This window comes from Pseudogymnoascus destructans (genome assembly GCF_001641265.1).
Source record: "Pseudogymnoascus destructans isolate 20631-21 unplaced genomic scaffold scaffold_5, whole genome shotgun sequence".
Lineage (NCBI taxonomy): Eukaryota > Fungi > Ascomycota > Leotiomycetes > Thelebolales > Thelebolaceae > Pseudogymnoascus > Pseudogymnoascus destructans.
The window spans coordinates 1,381,774-1,401,755 of NW_020167524.1; the positions used below are offsets into that span (position 1 = coordinate 1,381,774).

General features: G+C 54.2%; 5 protein-coding genes and 1 non-coding gene across 6 annotated transcripts; 1 reads left to right on the top strand and 5 right to left on the bottom strand.

The window, feature by feature from the left end:
• Nucleotides 1-145: 145 nt before the first annotated feature.
• On the bottom strand, nt 146-3,413 carry VC83_02657 (uncharacterized protein). The gene has a single exon (XM_024466315.1). The coding sequence runs from the start codon at nt 3,006-3,008 to the stop codon at nt 1,581-1,583; it is 1,428 nt and encodes a 475-aa protein (XP_024326247.1). The 5' UTR covers nt 3,009-3,413; the 3' UTR covers nt 146-1,580.
• Nucleotides 3,414-10,979: 7,566 nt separating this feature from the next.
• Nucleotides 10,980-12,129, bottom strand: VC83_02658 (uncharacterized protein; the record flags this gene model as incomplete). The annotated part of the gene is made up of 2 exons (XM_024466316.1): nt 10,980-11,423; nt 11,882-12,129. The coding sequence occupies 2 exons, from the start codon at nt 12,127-12,129 to the stop codon at nt 11,108-11,110; spliced, it is 564 nt and encodes a 187-aa protein (XP_024326252.1). The 3' UTR covers nt 10,980-11,107.
• A 902-nt stretch (nt 12,130-13,031) lies between these two features.
• On the bottom strand, nt 13,032-15,389 carry PRP31 (U4/U6-U5 snRNP complex subunit prp31; the record flags this gene model as incomplete). Its single annotated transcript, XM_024466317.1, has 2 exons — nt 13,032-14,760; nt 14,850-15,389. The coding sequence occupies 2 exons, from the start codon at nt 15,387-15,389 to the stop codon at nt 13,318-13,320; spliced, it is 1,983 nt and encodes a 660-aa protein (XP_024326253.1). The 3' UTR covers nt 13,032-13,317.
• VC83_02660 (uncharacterized protein) lies at nt 15,373-17,184 on the top strand. The gene is made up of 2 exons (XM_024466318.1): nt 15,373-16,612; nt 16,659-17,184. Exons 1-2 carry the CDS (start codon nt 15,843-15,845, stop codon nt 17,146-17,148), a joined length of 1,260 nt encoding a protein of 419 aa, XP_024326047.1. The 5' UTR covers nt 15,373-15,842; the 3' UTR covers nt 17,149-17,184.
• Nucleotides 17,185-19,662, bottom strand: VC83_02661 (uncharacterized protein). The gene is made up of 3 exons (XM_024466319.1): nt 18,876-19,662; nt 18,279-18,828; nt 17,185-18,213 (listed from the first exon to the last, which is right to left on the bottom strand). The coding sequence occupies exons 1-3, from the start codon at nt 19,394-19,396 to the stop codon at nt 17,467-17,469; spliced, it is 1,818 nt and encodes a 605-aa protein (XP_024326046.1). The 5' UTR covers nt 19,397-19,662; the 3' UTR covers nt 17,185-17,466.
• Nucleotides 19,663-19,688: 26 nt separating this feature from the next.
• Nucleotides 19,689-19,775, bottom strand: VC83_02662 (the record flags this gene model as incomplete). Its single annotated transcript has 1 exon — nt 19,689-19,775. It is a non-coding gene; the product is annotated as a tRNA-Val (tRNA).
• Nucleotides 19,776-19,982: the final 207 nt, after the last annotated feature.

The window sequence follows — 19,982 nt, forward strand, 5'->3', positions numbered from 1 at the left end:
CATACATACATTACAAAGACAAGATACTGTATTCTCATATCAAGGAATTTCACGATTCTTAAAGCCATCACACTTCTCACACATCACACATCTCCCACATTTCACTTTTCACTTCACATCACACAATTAAATCCCCAAGTATGGCAGGTAAACTTCGAATTCTCATTCCCCATCCCCCCACCAAGTTGCCGTTCAGCATACATACATGCATTCGTGCAAACATACAAGCCTGAAGCCTACAAACAAACAAACGAACAAACGAACAAGCATGCGTGCATACATGCCCATTTTAATGTCCCTTGCTCATAATCGCGCTGCGCTCATCGCTGTGTCGCGTTAAAAGATACAAGTCCCTTTTCCCTTTCGCCCTTCAAACCGGGTGAAAGGAAGGTTGATAAAAAAGTGAAAAATAAAAATAAAAAACGGACCAAAGCCACCCGCACCAATGGTGCGTGAGCTCGAACCATTTTTTGGAAGACAAGAAACAAGAAATTAAAAGGATTAAAAAAACTTGTAATGATGCCTAAAAGCACAAAAAAACACCACCGAATCCAGACCGTTTAAACAGTCCCGGAATCATCCCATACACCACCCAGTTAAAATGCAAGAAAGCCATCCCATCCATAAAAAACGAGCGGACGAGGTAAAAAATAACAAGTAGAAGAAAGAGCACACAAAAGCTTTTAAAGGATTAAAAAAGACAATAAGCCCACTCCTAACACAGCCCTCCATCCCCCCAAAAAAGAGACGCTGCTTTTTTCGCCAGAAACACCTTTTCCCCCAAAAAGTAAGTTGGCATAAAAGCCGCTATCCCATCCGTCCCGTGTAAACGCCCAAAGAAAACATAAAGCCGCCAGCCCAGCCCCGGCGCCAAAATGCACCGTTGTTCGCTGTTCGTTTTGGTTTGTTGTTACACCAGATATCCCATGTCCATGACCACCCAAAACACCAGAGTTAAAAAGCAAAAAAAACCATCCAAGAACACCAAAGTTAAAAAGACAAGAAGCCACCAAAAGCAAAAATCCATCCAAAACACCAGGTTTAAACCAAAAATCCACTCCAATCCAAAGCGCCATTCAATCCAATTTTTTTGTTGTTGTTTGTTTGCTTTATATTTTCTTTTTCCTAAAAAAAAAAAAAAAGTTGCATCGCTGGTTGGCTGCGTCAAAAGCGCGCCGCCACTGCCGCTGTGGCGTCGTCGGTTGAATTTGTCCGAGAGAAATGCGGGGTGTGTGTGTGACAACTCAGGTCGCACAACACCCACCCGCCAGTTCGGTCGTACCGCGAGTATAAATCAACGACAACCGAGCACACCGTAAAAAGTCGTGGTGTAATAAAAGTGTAAGTTGATGATAATCCAGTCATTCGAAGAGAAAAAGAAGTGATCAAGAAGGGGTGATTTAAAAACCATGCGGACAGGTATCCAGGCATCCGAAAACGCATCAAGCGGGAACCAAGCGCGGTAACCAGTCGTCAGAAGTCAGGGACCGATGGAAATCGAGAGAAGAAGCAGGCAAGGGACAAGAGGGACCAAAATCCAGGTACAGGGACAACAGTAAGGTAAACGGAGACCCTGCACCCTACAACCTCGCCGGCCCCGGCGTCCCCTCCTCACTCTCCACACTCCCCCCCCTCCCCTCCCCAACCTGATCCCCCACCGCCGCCGCCAACGCATCCAAACCCTGATTATCCTCCCCCGCGCCCATTGCGCTACTCTCCCCCCTCACAACCTGATTCGGCCACCTCCCCACCTCCTGCATCTGCCTCGCCTGCAACCTAACCATATCGCGCGTCAACCCTCTGCCTTCCCGGCGCATCGCCACAGCGGCTGAACTCGCGCCCTTGCGGAGCCCACGACGGCCCGGTCCGCCGGAGGAGGAGGTGGTCGGGCGCGGGCGGCGGGAGTCCTTGTAGTGCGTCTCGAGGTGCTGTTTCATGTTATCGGCGCGGGTGAACTTCTTGAGGCAGCCGGGGAAGGCGCATTGGATGCCCTTCTCGCAGGTGTGGATCTTGGAGTGGCGCGAGGCGTGGCCGGAGGTCGTGAATGTCTTCTCACAGCCGACGGCGTCGGCGTAGCGGCAGTGATAGCGTTTAGTTCCCGAGGCCGTGACGGTGGTTGCTGGGGGCGGCGCGAATGCCGGGATCTGAGGAACCATGTGCCCCTGCGACGCGGCGTAGGCTGCCATCGCGGGGTCGTGGTAGTGCTGCTCATGATAATGATGGGCGTGCATCGGGACGCCGTGGGGTGCCGGGAGGGTTCCTGGGAAGCGCGGGAGAAGCGCCTGGGGCGGCTTGGCGTAGCCGTCGAAGTGGCGGGTTCCGGGCTCGAATTGCGTCGGGTCGGGGTACATGGACCCTGGGCCCATGGAGCTGAAGGATGCGTTGCGCGAGGGCGGGTAGCTGTACTCCGGGAGAGCGTCGCGGGGGGTGGAGGGCGAGACGGGTTCGACGGTGGCGATGCTGTCGCGGGAGCCGCAGCGGAAGAGTTGCGGCGTTGGCGGTGACGTCTGGCGGCCGTTCCGGGGTCGCATCATGCCGTCGTGGTAGGAGTGTCTGCGGTCATCGCCCATGTGGTGGTAGTACTCCCTCACCGACGACGTACTCAGCGAGTTCGCCAGCAGCGGTCCCCGCATATCAGGCGCGGAGAACGGGTCGTGTGCGTAGTCAGCCACGCCGTCGTCGCGGGTGCTCAAGTCCCAGTGCGTTCTGCGGCGGCGGAGCTCGGGGATGGGAGCACGCTGCTCGCCCAGGGGGGGGAGCTGGATGGGCGAGCGCTGGGCGGGGGAGCCGTGGGGGGAGCGCTGGCGGAGGGGCAGGCTGAGGTCTTGGGGTTGCCAGGGCGGGAGGTGGGAGGCGACGCGGCGGCGCTCGGGGATGCTGATGTTGGCGCGGATGTCGTGGGGGCTGGGGAGGGTGCATGGGGAGACGGGCTCGGAGGAGGCGGCGTGGCAGAGGATGTCGATGTCCCGGCCGGACTTGTTGCGTATCCGCAAAGGGTTGGTAGCCATGTTGGTGGTTTTGTATGATGCTTGTGAGAGTTGGAGATGGATGTGAACTGGGAGAGTTGTGGAGAAGTTGGTGGTACGGTTGGTGGGTATAAGCAACGTCCTATGAGACCGGCTGACGGGTGGCGACGTTCTTATAGAATGTTGAAGTCGGCAGGAGAGGATAAAGAGTGGGTGTCAGTCAGAGTAAAGTGGGCAGATAGCAGACAGGGCTAGGTAGTGGGGAAGGGAGGTAGAATGGCAGTGGCAGCGGCAGCGGGCAGTGGCAGTGGCAGTAGCAGTAGCAGTCGTAGTAGTAGCAGTAATAATAGTAGTAGCAGTAATAGTAGTAGCAGTGGTAGTAGTAGTAGTAGTAGGAGCAGCAGTCGTAGAAGTAGTAGTAGTAGAGTAGGAGGAGGTAAGGTAAGGTACGTATAGTTTAGTATAGTTTAGTATAGTTTAGTATAGTTTAGTATAGTTTAGTATAGTTTAGTATAGTTTAGTATATAGTATCGAGTAGTTTAGATACCATCGAGTACATGGAGAATACACGCAGTATGTACAAGACACCGTTAAGGTGCAAAGCATAAAGCGTAATGTGAGTGCATAACAAGGGAAAAGTATGGGTCTTAGCAGGGGGTGGAATATGGGTAGATATGGGTAGATATGGGTAGATATAGGTAGAGTGTGGGTACAGTCTAGGTATACATCAGGTAGATGCACTGTATGGGGCGATGGGCGATGGGCGATGGGCGATGGGCGATGGGCGATGGCGATGGCGATGGCGATGCGATGGCGATGGCGATGGCTATGGCTATGGCTATGGTCGATGGGCGATGGGGATTTATGGGGTGTGGGTGGTGTGGGTTAGGAAGGAAACCTTTACGTTAGTAACTGATCTAGTAAACTGGTCTAGTAAACTGGTCTAGGTGGCTGGTCTAGGTGACGGATCTAGGCTGATCTAGTTGCAGGTGCGAGATGGTGGACAGCGACGTCGAGACTATGGAGCATTGTAGGATGATAGCACGTACGATGTAAAAAAAATAAACCCTCGAATCTCCCATCAGAAGTAGCCAGCAGCTACGGGGGGGTTTATCTTTAATGAATTTGCGCCTATGCCTATGCGTGCGGGTTTACGTACGTGCAGTGGTCCGGTCGTGCCTGCCTGCCTCTACCTCCTCTACTAACACCAACCAACACCTCACAAAACGGGGTGAGAACCCCTCCCCGTCCTCACTCACCCACTGCATCGCTCGGGGCATCTCCCATCGATGCAATACAAACCATGCAGGCTATAACTGCCAATGTCCGATCCTGTGCTACTGTACCTCTAGGCCCCCTATAGAAGATTCCCTTTCTGCAGGACAGTGCCTTTTGAGGAGGAAAAAAGGGGGGGAGAGGGGGAGAGGGGAGAGGGGGAGAGGGGGAGAGGGGGAGAGGGGGGGGGGGGTGAGGGGGTGAGGGGGTGAGGGGGGAGAGATGGGAGAGGGGGGAGTGATAGATGATAGATCATTACGAAACCTCAATGAACGCTGTCGGTGTCTGCAGCGTGTTGTGTTGTTGTCGTGTATCGCTGCAGATTGTTATAGTGTGACAAATCCCGTACCTTTCTGTTACGACGGAGGGGCCGGAGGGACGAAGGCGCAAACGTTAGAATGGGACCTCGACTTCGACTTACAGATTGGCAAGTCGGGCATCTAGAGTACAGTCGTCTGCTGCGAGTATAGGACCACATTGTAAGAGCGGTGCTTGCGCTAGACTGGACTAGAGTACGTACAGCAGAGTTATTCTGTATGGACGGTACCTAGCGACGGGTCTACGAAAAGGGGGCCCATCGCCCATCTAGGCGTTGTCGAATGTTAATTGTATGTATGTGTGGGATAGCAACGACTGACAGGCGCAGGCTAACTCAGCGAGAATAGCAATCGCGCTGGCGTTACAGAGGTAGCTGTCAAAGGTGTCAATATCGTCAATATCGTCAATATCGTCAATATCGTCAATATCGTCAATATCGTCAATATCGTCAATATCGTCAATTCGTCAATATCGTCACCGGCGAGGAGTCACACATGGGTATGATACGTATACATACCATGGTTAGACTGCAGTTGGGAAGCCAATATTGGGAAGGAAATGTCAGGTCATGATGGACATCGAGAGTGACATGCTAGGATCCGGGCGTCGATGGATGGTCGTCGGCGTTGCGGGGGAGCGACGACGACAAGACACGAGAGACGATCAGTGTCTTGTACGGCGAGTCGTGCAGTAGAGGGTTTCAGCTCAAATAGCATAACATGATTGCATATATTGCATATATTGCATATATTAGACATGATTGCATACTCGTTACTTTGGGTCAATAATTGTTAACAGGGGACCCATGTACGTAGTTCCACCTCAACGCTGTTTTAAAAAGTTGCGAGAAATAATAATATATATAACACCATAACATTACTCGGGTTTTTATTGGACTACTCTACTACGGGGGTAGCGACGATCACCAACCTACATACATTTATTAATCCAAAGTACGAGTATATTGCATATATTGCATATATTGCATATATTTCATATATTCGAATAGGTTTTAGGTTAAAGCCACGGGCAGGCTACGGCCTTTCTCTCTATAGTTAGTGGAATCACGTGAGTGTATGAAACCCCAGGACATACTCGTAGAGAACCAAAAAAACAGTCCATATTAGGTTTGGCATTGCAATTGAAACTACGCTAGTAGAGATGTTGCAAGAGTGTCGAATATTTCCTCTTTCCTCTTTCGGTATGCATCATGTTATGCAATCCGGCGCTGAAACCCTCTACTGTCGATCGGCGATCATCATCGACGGTGGTATGGGGTGGTAGTAGTGCATGTACTGTGGATTAATTGTGGATTAACTGTGGATTAAGTGGGTTAACTGTCGATTAACTGTCGATTAACTGTCGATTAACTGTCGATTAACTGTCGATTAACTGTCGATTAACTGTCGATTAACTGTCGATTAACTGTCGACTAACTGTCGACTAACTGTCGATTAGCTGTGGATTCTCCCCCACCCACCCCTCCCTTCCTCCCTTCCTCCCATCCAGAGCTGACCCGACTTTTAGGGGGAGGCGAGTCTTGATGATGTTTGAGTAACTATGGTAAAACCATGGAGCCACTTTTGTTATGTTTTTGGATTGATGTTATTCACTAAATGCGCAGAGGATGGGAAGGATAGTAGTGGCCAGTACAGCCAACCGACCATGTCCCAAACGCAACTGTCCCAATACTGTCACTCCCATCAGGTCCCCTCCTGCGCTCCCCATTCCCCTGTGCCACAACCCTGTGCCTGTGATGAGTAGTCAAATCAGTCACCCTCGTCACCCTCCCTCGTCACCCTCTCTCGTCACCCTCTCTCGTCACCCTCCCTCGTCTCCCTCCCTCGCGCCATCCCTCCCCTCTCCTCTCTTAACACTCTGACGTCACCACCTTTCGTCCTCCGACCGGCGTGTGTGGGCGATGCCCGGGCCAGCAGAGCTTGGTGTGGAGGTGGTGGAGGTGGTGGAGGCGGAACGGACGACTTCGGCCAGGAGAGCTTGGTGGTGGAGATGGTGGAGGTGGTGGAGGTGGTGGAGGTGGTGGAGGTGGTGGAGGTGGTGGAGGCGGAACGGACGACTTCGGTCCAAGGAGGGGAACAACGATTGCACATTCCCATTCAAGCCGTAACGGATCTTCCATACCACCACCACCAACCATCCACCACCACCTCTTCACACTCTCTCACAGACACACAGACAAGACGCAACCTGCACCTGCATCAGGAGCCATCTCCGGGTGTCACTCACATCTCCGGCCCCTCCCCCCCTCCCTTCAAAATTCCCCATCCCCCTTCCCTCCAATTTCCCAATTTTCCCCATCCGCCTCTCCATTTCCCATCTCCCCGTCCTCTGCGCGTACGTGGGCTCCTTGGGCGGTCCGCTGGTGGTGTACCGCACCGTACCCACCGGCTCCACGATCGGGGGGGGTGGGGTAGTGTATTGGTAACTCTTTCATCTGTAGAGTGTGGTACGGGGACGGTACACAGCAGTACAGAGGACAGAGGACTCTATCAGCGGGATGGCTGTATGGCTGTGAGAGTTGCGACGGCAGGGAAGGGAAGAGCTGTGTGGCTGTGAGAGATGCGACGGCAGGGAAGGGGAAAGCTGTATGGCTGTGAGAGTTGCGACGGCAGGGAAGAGAGGAGCTGTATGGCTGTGAGAGTTGCGACGGCAGGGAAGAGAGAGCTGTATGGCTGTGAGAGTTGCGACGGCAGGGAAGAGAGAGCTGTATGGCTGTGAGAGTTGCGACGGCAGGGAAGGGGAAAGCTGTATGGCTGTGAGAGTTGCGACGGCAGGGAAAGGAAGAGCTGTATGGCTTGCGACAGTTGCCAGAGACAGGGATGCGGAAGAAGATACGTACCTAAACCCACCAGCCCACACGCCCGGCGCGAATCTAGATCCGGCCATCGCTGCAGATGGGGCTTGGATGGGGGTTGGGGGGGAGGTGGGAGAGACCCTGCTTGACGTCACGGTGTGGTGTCGTTCTAAGTGCTGAGGAGGCTGACTGTGATGACTGGAGGGGGTGATTTGGGGAAGTGTATACTCGCCGTCGCTGGTGACGACGACGACAACGGCGACGACTAATACCACCATACCACCCCACCATACCACCCAGGATGAATCCAGTAGCTAATGCACGCCATACTCCCTGTCATAATCCCTCACCACTCACCACCTCACCACCACTCACCACCACTCACCACCACTCACCACCACTCACCACCACTCACCACCACTCACCACCAATAAACCCCGTAGCCCTAACCCTAACCACCCCTGCCTGCTGCCCTACCCCCACCGAAAAGCAGGGCAACGACTCTCTCACCAGCCGTCGTCGACGAGCGGGTACCACCACCCCACCGCCCAACTCTACTCAACACCCCAGCCACCTAGGGTTCGAGCTCGGCGATCAAGGCGGCCGGCGAGTGGGGGGAGCGGGATCGCCGGATCGGGGGGGACTTGCGAGAGTGAGAGGTGATGCCCGTATTGAGCGGGTGCCGGGGGGGGAGCGCTGGGGCAGCATTGGGTTTGGGGCGGGCGGGGTGTGGATGGTGCCCAGCGAAGACGTACAGTATCTCGTTCCCCTCGAGCTATGATGCCCTGAGCTATGCCCTTCCCCCCTCCAGCCATCCCGTGGGGGGTCTGGCGCTGGGTTCGGCCTTTTGGGGGGGTGGTTGAGGGTGTTGGGAGGGTGGTGTGCTGTTTAGTTCGCCGTTTGGGGCAGTGGTAGGCCGTTTGCGAGGGTGGTTGAGGGGGGGTTAGAGGGGTTAGGAGGTTAGGAGGGGGTTAGGACAATGGTTGAGGGGGGTTGAGGGGGGTTAGAGGGGTTAGGAGGTTCGGAGGGGGTTAGGACGGTGGTTGAGGGGGGTTGAGGGGGGTTAGGACGGTGGTTGAGGGGGTTAGGACGGTGGTTGAGGGGGTTAGGACGGTGGTTGAGGGGGTTAGGACGGTGGTTGAAGGGCGGTAGGGGGTGTCATGGGGGCTATGGAGGGTGCTGGCGCGCTAAAATGCCGCTGCTGCAGCTGGTCACGGCGAGGAGGGGGGTGATGGGGGTGTTGAGGTGTCAGGAGGGAGTTAGTTTGCGGGAGTTAGGGGGTGAGGGAGCGAGGGATGGGGGATGGGGGAGTTGGGGATTAGTGAGAGGGAGGGGCTACACTACACTACACCCTCTACCCTCTACCCTCTACCCTCTACCCTCTACCCTCTACCCTCTACCCTCTACCCTCTACCCTCTACCCTCTACCCTCTACCCTCTACCCTCTACCCTCTACCCTCTACCCTCTACCCTCTACCCTCTACCCTCTACCCTCTACCCTCTACCCTCTACCCTCTACCTCTACCCCCTACCTCTACCCCCTACCTCTACCCTCTACCTCTACCCTCTACCTCTACCCCCTACCCTACCTCTACCCTCTACCTCTACCCTCTACCTCTACCCCCAAGGCCTAACTACCGTCACTACCGCCAGCTGACCAGATATCCCCCCCTCCCATCCTCCCCCTCCCTGACCCCAAGCTCCCTCCCCCCGCTCAGTTCACAAAAACAATAAGCTCCAAGCACCTCCATCGTGTCATCAGACATACCTCTAGCTCGACTCAACATACCCAGCCGCCCCGTTCCCCGCACCGAACGTCCGGCATGGAGGAGACTAGACCGATCGATCGGCCGGGCGGGTGTGCTTGCGTGCATGGCGAAGCTGCTAGTGTGCCAAGGAGGCGGAAAACGGGAAAGTTAGGGGATGTGGTGGATCGGATTGCAATCGTTAGGGAGGGATCAAGCGGATAGACGGGCATCAAATTCATCGATGGTGCTGAGGTAGGTAGATCGGGTTGGGCGATGTTTGATTGAGATATGGCTACTTTGGGTGTACTAGAGGTCTACTCAGAGTCTACTTGCCACTCTGGTTCTATTGAATGATTTACTTGGAGGTAAGTAAGTAAATCATTCAATAGAACTAAGATGTGCGATTTCCCACTACTATCCAGAGGAGGAAGGGTTCGAGATGTGGACATTTGATCAACGCCGGATTTGGTCATGTGAATCTCCCGCCGCCGTTGAGTGAATATCGTTAATAGTTCAACGGGTTTGTTTGATTTACATTTTTTCAAATTGTGCATTCTCCATCAAACTTTTACTTCAACGCCGGTAAGTTAAACGCCGGATTAGGCCATGTGAAGCCGTTGAGTAGGATTGAGATATAGTTCACGCCGTTGGATTGAGATTTTAGGATACCATGTGCTTTCTATCCAACTTAACGGCAAGCTAGGCGCCGGATTTGGTCATGTGGATCCCCGGCCGTTTGATTGGGATTTCGATAACCTCTTATGTATGGTTTACATTTCAGGGCCCCTTCTTATCCTCTGCTCTGTTCGAGGGCCAAGGGGGGTTCAGGCACAGGCGTTATCAAGCAGGGAATGCCGGATTGAGCCATGTGAAGCCGTTTGATTTACAGTGCCCCTTCTATGAAGATTATAGGGGGACTTTCAGGTACGAAGGCCACCTTAATGGACACAGAGGCGCCGGATAAGGACAGGTGAAGCCGTTTGATTTACCCTTCAATCTTTTCATGGCGTTTTCGAGGGGACTTTCAGGTACGGAACACCGGATTAAGCCAGGTGAGGCCCGTTTTATCGAGGGGACTGCAGGTACGATAACCATATCAACGGTTAGAAAGGCGCCGGATTGAGCCAGGTGAGGTGCTCTGATTTACCCTTCGATTCCTCCACAGCGGTTTTTCGAGGGGACTTTCAGGTACGAGGGCCACCTTAATGGCTGGAAAGACGCCGGATTGAGGCAGATGAGGTGGTTTGATTTACCCCTTCTATGGCGTTTGAGAGGGGACTGCTGCAGGTATGGAATGCCGGATTAGGCCATGTGAGGACCGTTGGTTGAGACCCCCGTTCCATATAGTTCCCTATCTGCACTGCCTTCGAGGGGGGTTCACTGGGGGGGTTCACTGGAAGCCTGTGGTTTTACTGGAATGGCAGGGGAATCGCCGGATGAGGTGCGTTTTGATTAAGATTTGATTAATATTCATTTGCTCCGTACTTAGTCCTTGCATTCGATGACTCTCGTCCAAGGCTCTTAGCTGCAGTTTTCGTACCCTTAGATGGGGGGTTAAGATAGGATGTTAGATTAACAGCAAGCAAGACGCCGCATTGGGATGGATGATTGGGGATTTTCAATATCGTTCATGCATGATTTACATCCAAGCTTGCCCTCCCCTGCTTCCCCCCCTCTCGCCCCCCTTTGCCCCCCCCTTTCCCCCCCTCTCTCCCCGATCAGCATCAGCGGTACTAACTTAACCTAGCCTCGGCACTCCACGTACCCACCGCGGACGCCCGTGCGTCCCGCAACGCTGCTCCCCGCGCCTTAGCTAGGCCTTGGCGCTAGAGCGATTTGTTAAACAGCATCACCTCATCATTACTAAAACACTAGTAACAGACACCACTACGCCAGGGTTAATCTCCCCTGCACCAGAATTGGAAGAAATACAACGCGTCGGGTATAGCGCGTGTCTCGAAGATCTCAAATACACCCCAGCACAGCTACGTGCGCGACCCCGCTCGTTCGCCGCCCTGGTCGCCGCCGAGGCCACTACCACGCAAGGGTAGGGGGACGGGGACGGATACCCCAGCTTGCCCAGACGGGGTTGCGATGGCCCGGCCGGTAGCTCGGTCGCTGAGCCTCAGCTGAACTAACTTCACCTCGCCGTCGGCGTGCTCGCCGATTCGGAAGGTCCCGCCCCCTGCTGGGTTATCGTGGTTGATCCGAGCGTGTTGCCCGGTGATGGGCCGCTGACAGTGTGTGATGGCGGGCTGTGAAGGTGGGTTGGTTGCGGGGAGGGGAGCGACGTCATGGTTTCTGGGAGAGGGGGGATAACGCGCCAGGCTCAGGGGGAGGGGGGGAGCTGGGCAGCAGCAGCAGGAGTAGGGAGGGCATGAGAGCTGCACACTGGCGATGCCGGCGGTGCCACGGCGGCACTTCGATGCAGGACGGCGGTGCAGCGGCGGCACGTTGCTGTGCCACGGTGCCACTACGGCAGTTTGCAAGTCACGCCGAGAGGGAGGGGTGGATAATGAGACATTGTAAGCAAGATGCAGGACACAATGATGATGATTTGAGCGCTACGGCGTCTGCTTCTACATGCTTTCGAGCGAGACAGCGCTGTCTGGCAGTGTCTAGATGGTTGGCTGTTGCTGCTATTATCGACGAACAGGTGTGAGGTCCAAAACACGGTCTTGGGAGCGGTACAGTACAAGATACAAGATAGCTGCGTAGACCGTTGGTGCCGAATGTATGTAGGGGGGTGTCACGCACACCCTGCTTGTTTCTGCGGCAGGTGATGCATCGCATCGCCGCGCATCGCATTCAAGCAGGGCCGACCTGCTGCCCTGCTGTTCGTTCTGCTCTGCAGCGGCACAACGGCGATGCGTACAGTAAGGGGTCGCTCGCGCAGTGCAACGGTGGCTGATCGCGGTGGTGGCGTCCATGATGCTACCCTATCGACGATGGTGGCGCGCCGATGCGTCCTGGTTGGTGGGATGGGGGTCGTATCGTAGGGTGCCATTCCATTCCATAAGGCTGGATCAGGGGATTATGCTGAGTTCCCTGTCCATATCCCGCCCCCTTCCCTGTCGAGTTGCGACTGCCAGCGTCCTAAACAAACCCGCCCTCTCCCCATAACGGTAACATCCCCGCCCTCGACGGGGCCGGTGTGCTAGGCGTGAACGGCCAGAACGGCTTGGGGGAGGTTCGAGGCGGCAGGAAGGGGGGCTACATATCCCCAGAGGAGGGTTACATCACTTTGCATCTCGATGAATCGAGAGTCGAGCCGTTTCCGTGGTGATGGTGGTGGCTCGATGGGGGGATGGGGGGATGGGGGGATGGAGGGGGGGGCGCGTGGTGGGTGGGCGTGTGCCGTGCTGTGGTGCGACGCGGGCACGAGGGGCGCGTGGGTTTGCGGTGCGTGTGATGCTGTGGTACGGTGGGGATGGCGTGTATTGGGGCTGAGAGGCGGGATGGGGTGCTGTGTGGTTTGTTTGGGGGGTGAGGGGAGAATGGATTGGTGGCGTTCGCGTGGTGGTGGAGGGTGGATTGGAGGATTGGAGGCTGGTTTTGTTGTTGGGTTCTGGAATTGGATTGTAGATATGATATTTAGAGGGAGAAGGAGAGGTGAGAGAGATGAGTTGGATTTAACTTTATATGGTTGAATCGTGTATGTAAATGAATAAAATCCATAGCAAACTTATATTTATGTTTTCTTTTTCTTGAAGTTTAATGTTTTTGAAGTGAGAATAAAAAATATATAATAAGATTGATTCTCGCCCTGTGAAATATCATCATCATCAATGGACAGAAAGATATAAACACATTTACCCCTATCAACACGTCTGGTCAAAGACGTAAAAAGAGAGAAAGAATCGCGTGGATTTGAATATCACAAAATCAATGGACAGATAAATCCATAAACGCCTACCTATATCACAACTACACTCGCCAGTCCTGGCTGAAAACGAATAAATAGAAATAGTAAGAGCTTCTCAGAACGTCTCCAATTTGTATTTCTTGGATGTGTATTCCACGATCCAGTATTAAATCTTCGACCACCCCCTATTCTCTCCATACCTCCCATCGTCGTGCCCCGCAACGCCTCAAGATCCACGCGGATATCCCTCTATGTACACCCCACCATTCGCCAAATGCCAAACGCCCCTATAATACACAAATCTACACCTCCTCTCCGTCCCTCATCCCTTTAACTACCCCCCGGCAACGCGGGCGGGCCCATCCCACTCTTCACCCTCTTCGCATCCGGCACCTTAAACCCCCCATTCCCACCACCAACCTGCGTAAACGTCCCCCCCTTAAACCACCCCTCCTCCTCCGCCTTCCTCTTCCTCGCAACCTCATCCCTAATCTTGGGATCCACCAACTCCAGCCCCTGCACCGGCGTAAAAACAACACTACTCGCCGTCCCCGCCGCCCCCACTCCACTCTCCCTAAGTCCCTTCCCTCTAAGATCCATGGCCCCGACGCCACCGCCGAATCCGCGGAGACTCGACGCCGTTCCGCTGCCGGGTGCGGGCGTCGCGGCGCCCCAGCCGGGATTCTTTTTCCCGAGCTTCGCGCGCGTGCGCGGATCAATCTGTAGTCTCCTAATCCTCCCCGCCTCAACCCCTTGCTTCTCACCCCCGCCCTCCGCCTCCTCCTTCCCAAACACCATCCTATTCTGCGCCTTCCGCAGATCCGTCATAGCAGTAGCCTCCTTGGCCTTCCTCGCGCGCCTCCCTCCCCGCTTACGGCTCGGCTTGTCATCCGGCGCTGGTAGCGCGCGCGCTCCCTTGTTGGGAGGGGGGATGGTGAGTTTCTCCAGCCGCTCGAGACAGGCTGCTTTTAGCTCCTCGCCTGTTGCACCGGAGGGGGAGGAGTGCACGCGGTCGACGCGCGCGGCGAGGACGAGTTTTGCTGCGACGATGCGCTGGGCTTGGCGGCGGAGGTCGGGGGGTACCCCCGCGATGATGGGGGAGTGGTAGAGGAATCCCTGTTGGCGGGCTCCGACGTTCGTGGCGAAGCCTGTTCCGGCTGTCTTCTTAGAGCCGAGGGAGGCGAGGTTGCAAGCTGGTGTTTTGGCCAGGCCAGTCAGGCCGCCTGCGAAGTTGAGGAGTTGCGCTGCGGTGAGAGAGCCGATTAGGGCGGTGAGGTTTGGGGCGAAGAGTGTCATCCGCGATTGTACGTAGTCGGTTAAGGTGCGCTTGGCGCGGTCGAGGGAGAGGGTCATTTCGCAGGCGTGCAGGACGCGGGAGAGTTCCGAGGGGGTGAGGGCGCGGCCTTTGGTGGTGGTTGCTTCGACCGTGACGATCATGAGAGAGGGGCCGTCCAGGACGGCGCGGAGGGTTGTGCCGAGGAGGTTGTCGGTGGAGGTTTGGAGGCGCTTTATGTTCTCGTTGTCCATGGGGCCGTTGCCGATTATGGCGACGACTTTGGCGTAATCGAGGGGGTTTTGGACCATTGTCTCGAGCTCGGGGAAGCGCGTGGAGTAATGGTCTCGGATGAACTTGTGGACGAGGATGATCTCGCTGTCGATGGATGTTGAGAGCGTGTTCGATTGGGTTAAAAGGTGGTACTCGGGGTTGTCCTCAATCGAGCCGACGTGCGTTGTCTGCTGGTCCGCTGGTAGGTTCTGGAAATATGATATCTTCTGTAGGCGCGCGGAAGATGTCAGGACTGGTACAAATAGAAGATGTAAACCTCTGTTCAGAGACGGGGCTGGGAAGGGGGAGTACTGACCTCTAATACTGGCTCGAGGGTCTTCATCAGACCCGCGACGCTGCGCACATCATCGACGCCTCCAAGCTGCATCTTCTCGACCTTGGCCTTCGTCGTCTCTTCACCATCCATCAGATCTATCGCATTGCCCGCGCCCGCCATGTCCTCGTCCTCTTCCATATCCTCCTCGTCCCCATCGAGCTCCATGGTCTCGCCATTCCCGTTGTTTGTCGGCGCATGCCAGTCCGCCTCGGGGAAGAGGCCGCCATTCTCGGTCTCGGGCTCCCCCTCTGAGCCCGAGTCCTCAAAGTCGTTCAAAAGTTCATCGGCAAGAGTCGACATCTTGACGTATAAGTCTTGAGAGCGAACGAGATTGCTGCGTTGCGTTGGAATATTTGGAAGGCTGCGGTCGTGACAATAATTATTGTCGCCTCGCGCTAATGTGATTTGGTTTAGCGTGCCTCGGACAAGGCTGAGAACTTTAAATGGCAGCCTTGTGATAGAATGAGGGTAGTACGATGATGGGATAATGGTCACCAAAGCAGCAGAATATGATAACATTGGACCATTTCACCAAAACTACACGCTAAATATCAAAAGCAACCCCATGGCAACGTGTCCTCTTAATCAACCCTGTCCTGAGGGTCAATCTATGCCCTGAAGTAGCTTTTTGGCGCCTATGACGAAATGTTTACTTCCCTAGTGACCCTTCATCAATGGGACAAGGTGGTACTTATGTGTACATAGGGAACTGAGGAGTTATAGGACTTTAATAGTTTCATTTTGGCTTAAAAACTAGCAATTGGACGCGCATGGGATCGAAAGGGCCTCGTAAGGGGTGGGAGGGTGCAAGGGAGGACGAGGACGAGGGGTCATGATACCTGACGTCATAATGTCCTCCTCTATCAACAAACGACTCAGGCTGGGCTGACCTTTTCTGATCTGATCCAATATTCAGTATCTTTACTACGCAATCGAAGCCCAACTCTTGCATTGTTTACGTGTTGAAACGCCATGCCTACCAAACCGCTAATCCTTGCTGTCAATGCGGGCTCCTCCTCCGTCAAAGTCAGTGTCTTTACACTCTCCTCCTCGGAACCACACCAAATTGCAGAAGCTCAGCTCGATGGGCTGACGGCCCCGCCGGCAAAGCTATCATACACCCGTGGCTCCACTACAGTATCCAAAGGAAAGGAGCGGAAACAGGACGTCAAGGACCAAGGCGCCGCGTTCTCGATCCTCTTGGATGAGCTGGTAAATGACTCAAAGCTAACCGAGCTAGCAAGCAAGAAGGACATTACGCATGTATGCCACCGTGTTGTGCATGGTGGAGACTACTCCAAGCAACAGGCTATCACGAAGGAGACACTCCAGACTCTGGAAGAACTGAGTAGCCTGGCACCACTTCACAATGCCCCCGCCCTATCAATAGTGCGCAGCTGTCTTGACAAGCTGCCCGGCACGCGCAACGTCGCATGCTTTGACACACAGTTCCACCGGGGCTTACCAGAGCATGTCCGCACGTACCCAATCAACCAAGAAGTGGCGCGCAAGAATGGATTGCGGAAGTATGGGTTCCATGGGTTATCTTATTCATTTATCACACGTACCGTAGCAGGATTCTTGGGCAAGAAGCCAGAGGAGACTAACTTGATTGCCCTGCATCTCGGGTCTGGAGCGAGTGCGTGTGCCATTAAGGGAGGTAAGAGCTGGGATACGAGTATGGGCCTCACGCCGCTGGCGGGGCTGCCAGGCGCGACACGGAGCGGGAGCGTAGATCCTAGGTAAGTGCTTTGGCCTTGGAGGGTTTGCACCGTCTAATAGCTACAGTCTCGTCTTTCATTATGCCTCAGACGTGGGCAAGCTGTCACCCGCGTCTACAAAAGACCTCCACGTCTCGCGCGCTGAGGACATACTAAACAAGCAGTCCGGCTGGAAAGCGCTGACTGGCACGACGGACTTTGGTGCCATCAGCGCGGGGTACGACAAGGACCCCGCGAAGAAGCTGGCGTTTGATTTGTTTGTTGACCGTATCTGTGGCTTTATCGGCGCATACTACGTTAGCCTGCACGGCGAGGTAGATGCTCTGGTCTTCGCTGGCGGGATTGGTGAGAAGAGCGCTGAGCTGAGGAAGAGTGTTGTTGAGCGGTGCGCATGTTTGGGGTTTGCAATAGGAGAGGAGGCGAATGGTAAAGGGGGAGGTGATGACGTGGTGCGGGATATTAGTAGGAAGGGAAAGCACAAGGTGCTTATTTGTAAGACAGATGAGCAGCTTGAGATGGCGAGGGAAGTGGTGGAGATTGAGAGCTTGAGCGGGTAATATGTAATGTTTGGGGGTAATTTTATAGTTTGTGGCTATCCTAATAACTTATGATGAGTTTGAAGTTTGAGCAGCCTCTATTGCAAACCCAAACACTTATGTATGCAACTTTTAGATTTGATAGACCAAACATTTGCATTCATATAGTCCCATATAATGTTATTACCCAATCAGTATCGTAAACCCAACCATACTCACTCAGCCTATCATAAAACCGCTCGATAAACTCCAATCCCACAAACGCCACATAAATCGTTTCCACATGTCCGGATCATCCCAAGCGCCACCACATACAAAACTCCTAACAACCAACACCCTTCACGGAACTCCATACCCCCCATCCTCAACCTCCGTGCCCTTCCCCTGCGTCCACCGCGCAAACGCATCCTCATACACATCCTCTCCACAGACTGTCGCCCTAACTGCCTCACACCCTTCTACAGCACCAACCCACCTCTCCCAGCGGCTTCCCGGCTCTGGATCCGGCCAGCCGCGGGACTTCTTGAGCATGCGGCTACATCTTAGCATCCACGGCGCGAACACGATATCAACGTGTCCGAGCGTCGCGCCGAGGAAGAAAGGGCCCTCGACGTCCGCAGCCTCAACCATCTTGTTGATCTCGTCCTGTAGTGTCGCTACCGCCCCCAGCGTCTTGTCTGCAGGGCTGAACTGCAGCACCCTGTAGAACGCTGGCACCACGGCGCGGTTTACGTGGTCTGCCCAGAGACGCGCCGTAGCTCGCAGGCATGGATCGCTTGGCATCAGGGGGATGCCAAGGTCGAGGTCGTCCAGATACTCCAAGAGCACTGTGGAGTCGCTGCAGCCCCAGTTGCCGTGGCGGAGGGTGGGAACAGGACCGGCGGGGTTGATTTCTAGATGAGCGGCGGGTTTTCTCAGGGGGTCGACTTCGATATATTGGTATGGGATGTCCTTGGCTTCTAGGGCGATCCAGACTCGGTGCACGTAGGGGCTGCTGCATGTCCCGAAGAGTTTAAGATCTTGGTCCTTTGAGCGTTTGCGGGTCGTCACAAGGGCAGCACCGCTGGCCTTGGGGTTGGTTGATTTCTGATATGTGTTAGAGCGTCTGATTAAGGAGCAGGGAAATATAGAACATGAAAAGCATGACTAACCATAGACTTTCTCTTTTCTTTGTCTCTCTTCATGAGAAAGCGTTGGACGCTGTTCTTCTTGACCCTGTCACTTTCTTCTAGCGTGTGTTTATGAGGTCCAGCAATCCCATCTCCTTTACCGTTCCCGCCATTACCATTGACCCGTTGTATTGTGTAGAATCGTTCACCGGTGCTCCCAGGGTGGCCTTGTTCACCAGAACCACCATAAGGCCGCCGAGAGTCTTGAACGCCTAGCCCTGTAGTGGTGTTGGGCGAGTAGAACTCCCCATTATGATTTCCATCAATGCTCTGGCCCTCATCGGGGACGAAATCTGGGCGCAACATGGCTCCAGGCAAGTACTCTGTAATCTTGATTTTGACATCGCATAGATCACGCTCGCGTGCCACACGCTTGCGCTTTTTCTTATTCGGATCTTCGGACTTGGGTGTGCCCGGCGGGCGTCCTTTCAACCTGCAATCCCAGTAGTGAGAGACGAATGGCTTGCGCTTATATCGTTGTGTTGATCGATGAGAGTAGACATTGTCGACATGCGCAAAGTATGTTTCGAACCTGCGGCTGTTAGTATATATAATCGCATGAGTGTTCGTATTACCTACTGGTCTTGACTCAAGGTTATCATTTCGTCCACGTCGAATAGCTTCTTGCGCCATTCAGCAATGTTCGGAGGGTCCGCAACGACCCGGGTGCTTAAATGGCCATTGCTCTTCTGGTCCGGGCCACCGGGAGACCCAAAGATATCTTCATCTTCCTGCAATTTCGCAATCGCATTGTGTTGCAGATGGGTCAGGATGGGGAAGGGATGGTGCGGTTGGTGTTGCTGAGGGGTATGCGGGCTCCCAGAAGGCTGGTGGTGCATATGTCGATGGCCATGATTACCATCAAACGTGTTTGGCGAATGAAAGACCTGGGTGTGCGAGGCACTCTGAAAACTCTGCAAGCCTTGTTGAAACACGGCGTCGTTATCATCAAGGCCGCTCAGACCGAGCCCGTTCTGTGGCCCTAGACTCTGGTGGGACATGTGAGGCTGGCCGTGCTGGAGACCATGAGACACCTGCGGTTGCAGATTGCGATAGCTCGAGGGCATTTGCTGGTGAAGAACTGCCTCGGCCTCCATCATTGCTGGAGATTCATCTGTTTATCCCTCTGTATACTGGTTGGCGCTTCCTCATCGATTGCATTGCTACCACCCGCTTCTCCGCGGCCAATGCGGTATGTGAAGGGTCCAAGTCCAAGGTCCAAGCAAGGACGGATAGGAGGTGGACCGGATGGTCACGACCACCGTTACCCAAATAACCACGAAGTAACGTAAAAATTACTGTATAGCCACCGCGACCAGTTGAGGACAATCGCAAGGAGCAAAAGGGAAGCAAAAATAAAACAAACCCAGACAAAAAAGGGAGCAAAATGTTATGAACGATGCAGGGATCGAACCTGCGACCTTTTCCGCGTCTGATGACTTTGTAAAGGAAACGTGATAACCACTACACTAATCGTCCATTGTGGTGATACTGGCTCGGCTAAGCTGATCAATACCATCCATAGAACGTGGATGTCATTAATGCTTGTCCTTTAGAGTGTTGGAAGTGACCGCGCTTGGTGGGGAATTGGCAAAGAAAGCGTTTGGAATCACAGCAGGTTTCTATGAAAACGGATGATAATTATCACCCATAGCGACCGAGTTAGCTCATCTTTAGGTGTAAATG

Excerpts from the sequence above, each read along its gene's own strand:
- VC83_02657 (XM_024466315.1), bottom strand. The coding sequence starts at position 3,008 with ATGGCTACCAACCCTTTGCGGATACGCAACAAGTCCGGCCGGGACATC.
- VC83_02660 (XM_024466318.1), top strand. The coding sequence starts at position 15,843 with ATGCCTACCAAACCGCTAATCCTTGCTGTCAATGCGGGCTCCTCCTCC. Across the intron at positions 16,613-16,658 it reads AGCGGGAGCGTAGATCCTAG|TCTCGTCTTTCATTATGCCT; the intron begins GTAAGTGCTTTG and ends TAATAGCTACAG.
- VC83_02661 (XM_024466319.1), bottom strand. The coding sequence starts at position 19,396 with ATGATGGAGGCCGAGGCAGTTCTTCACCAGCAAATGCCCTCGAGCTAT. Across the intron at positions 18,829-18,875 it reads ATAACCTTGAGTCAAGACCA|GTTCGAAACATACTTTGCGC; the intron begins GTAGGTAATACG and ends TAACAGCCGCAG. Across the intron at positions 18,214-18,278 it reads AAGAAAAGAGAAAGTCTATG|AAATCAACCAACCCCAAGGC; the intron begins GTTAGTCATGCT and ends AACACATATCAG.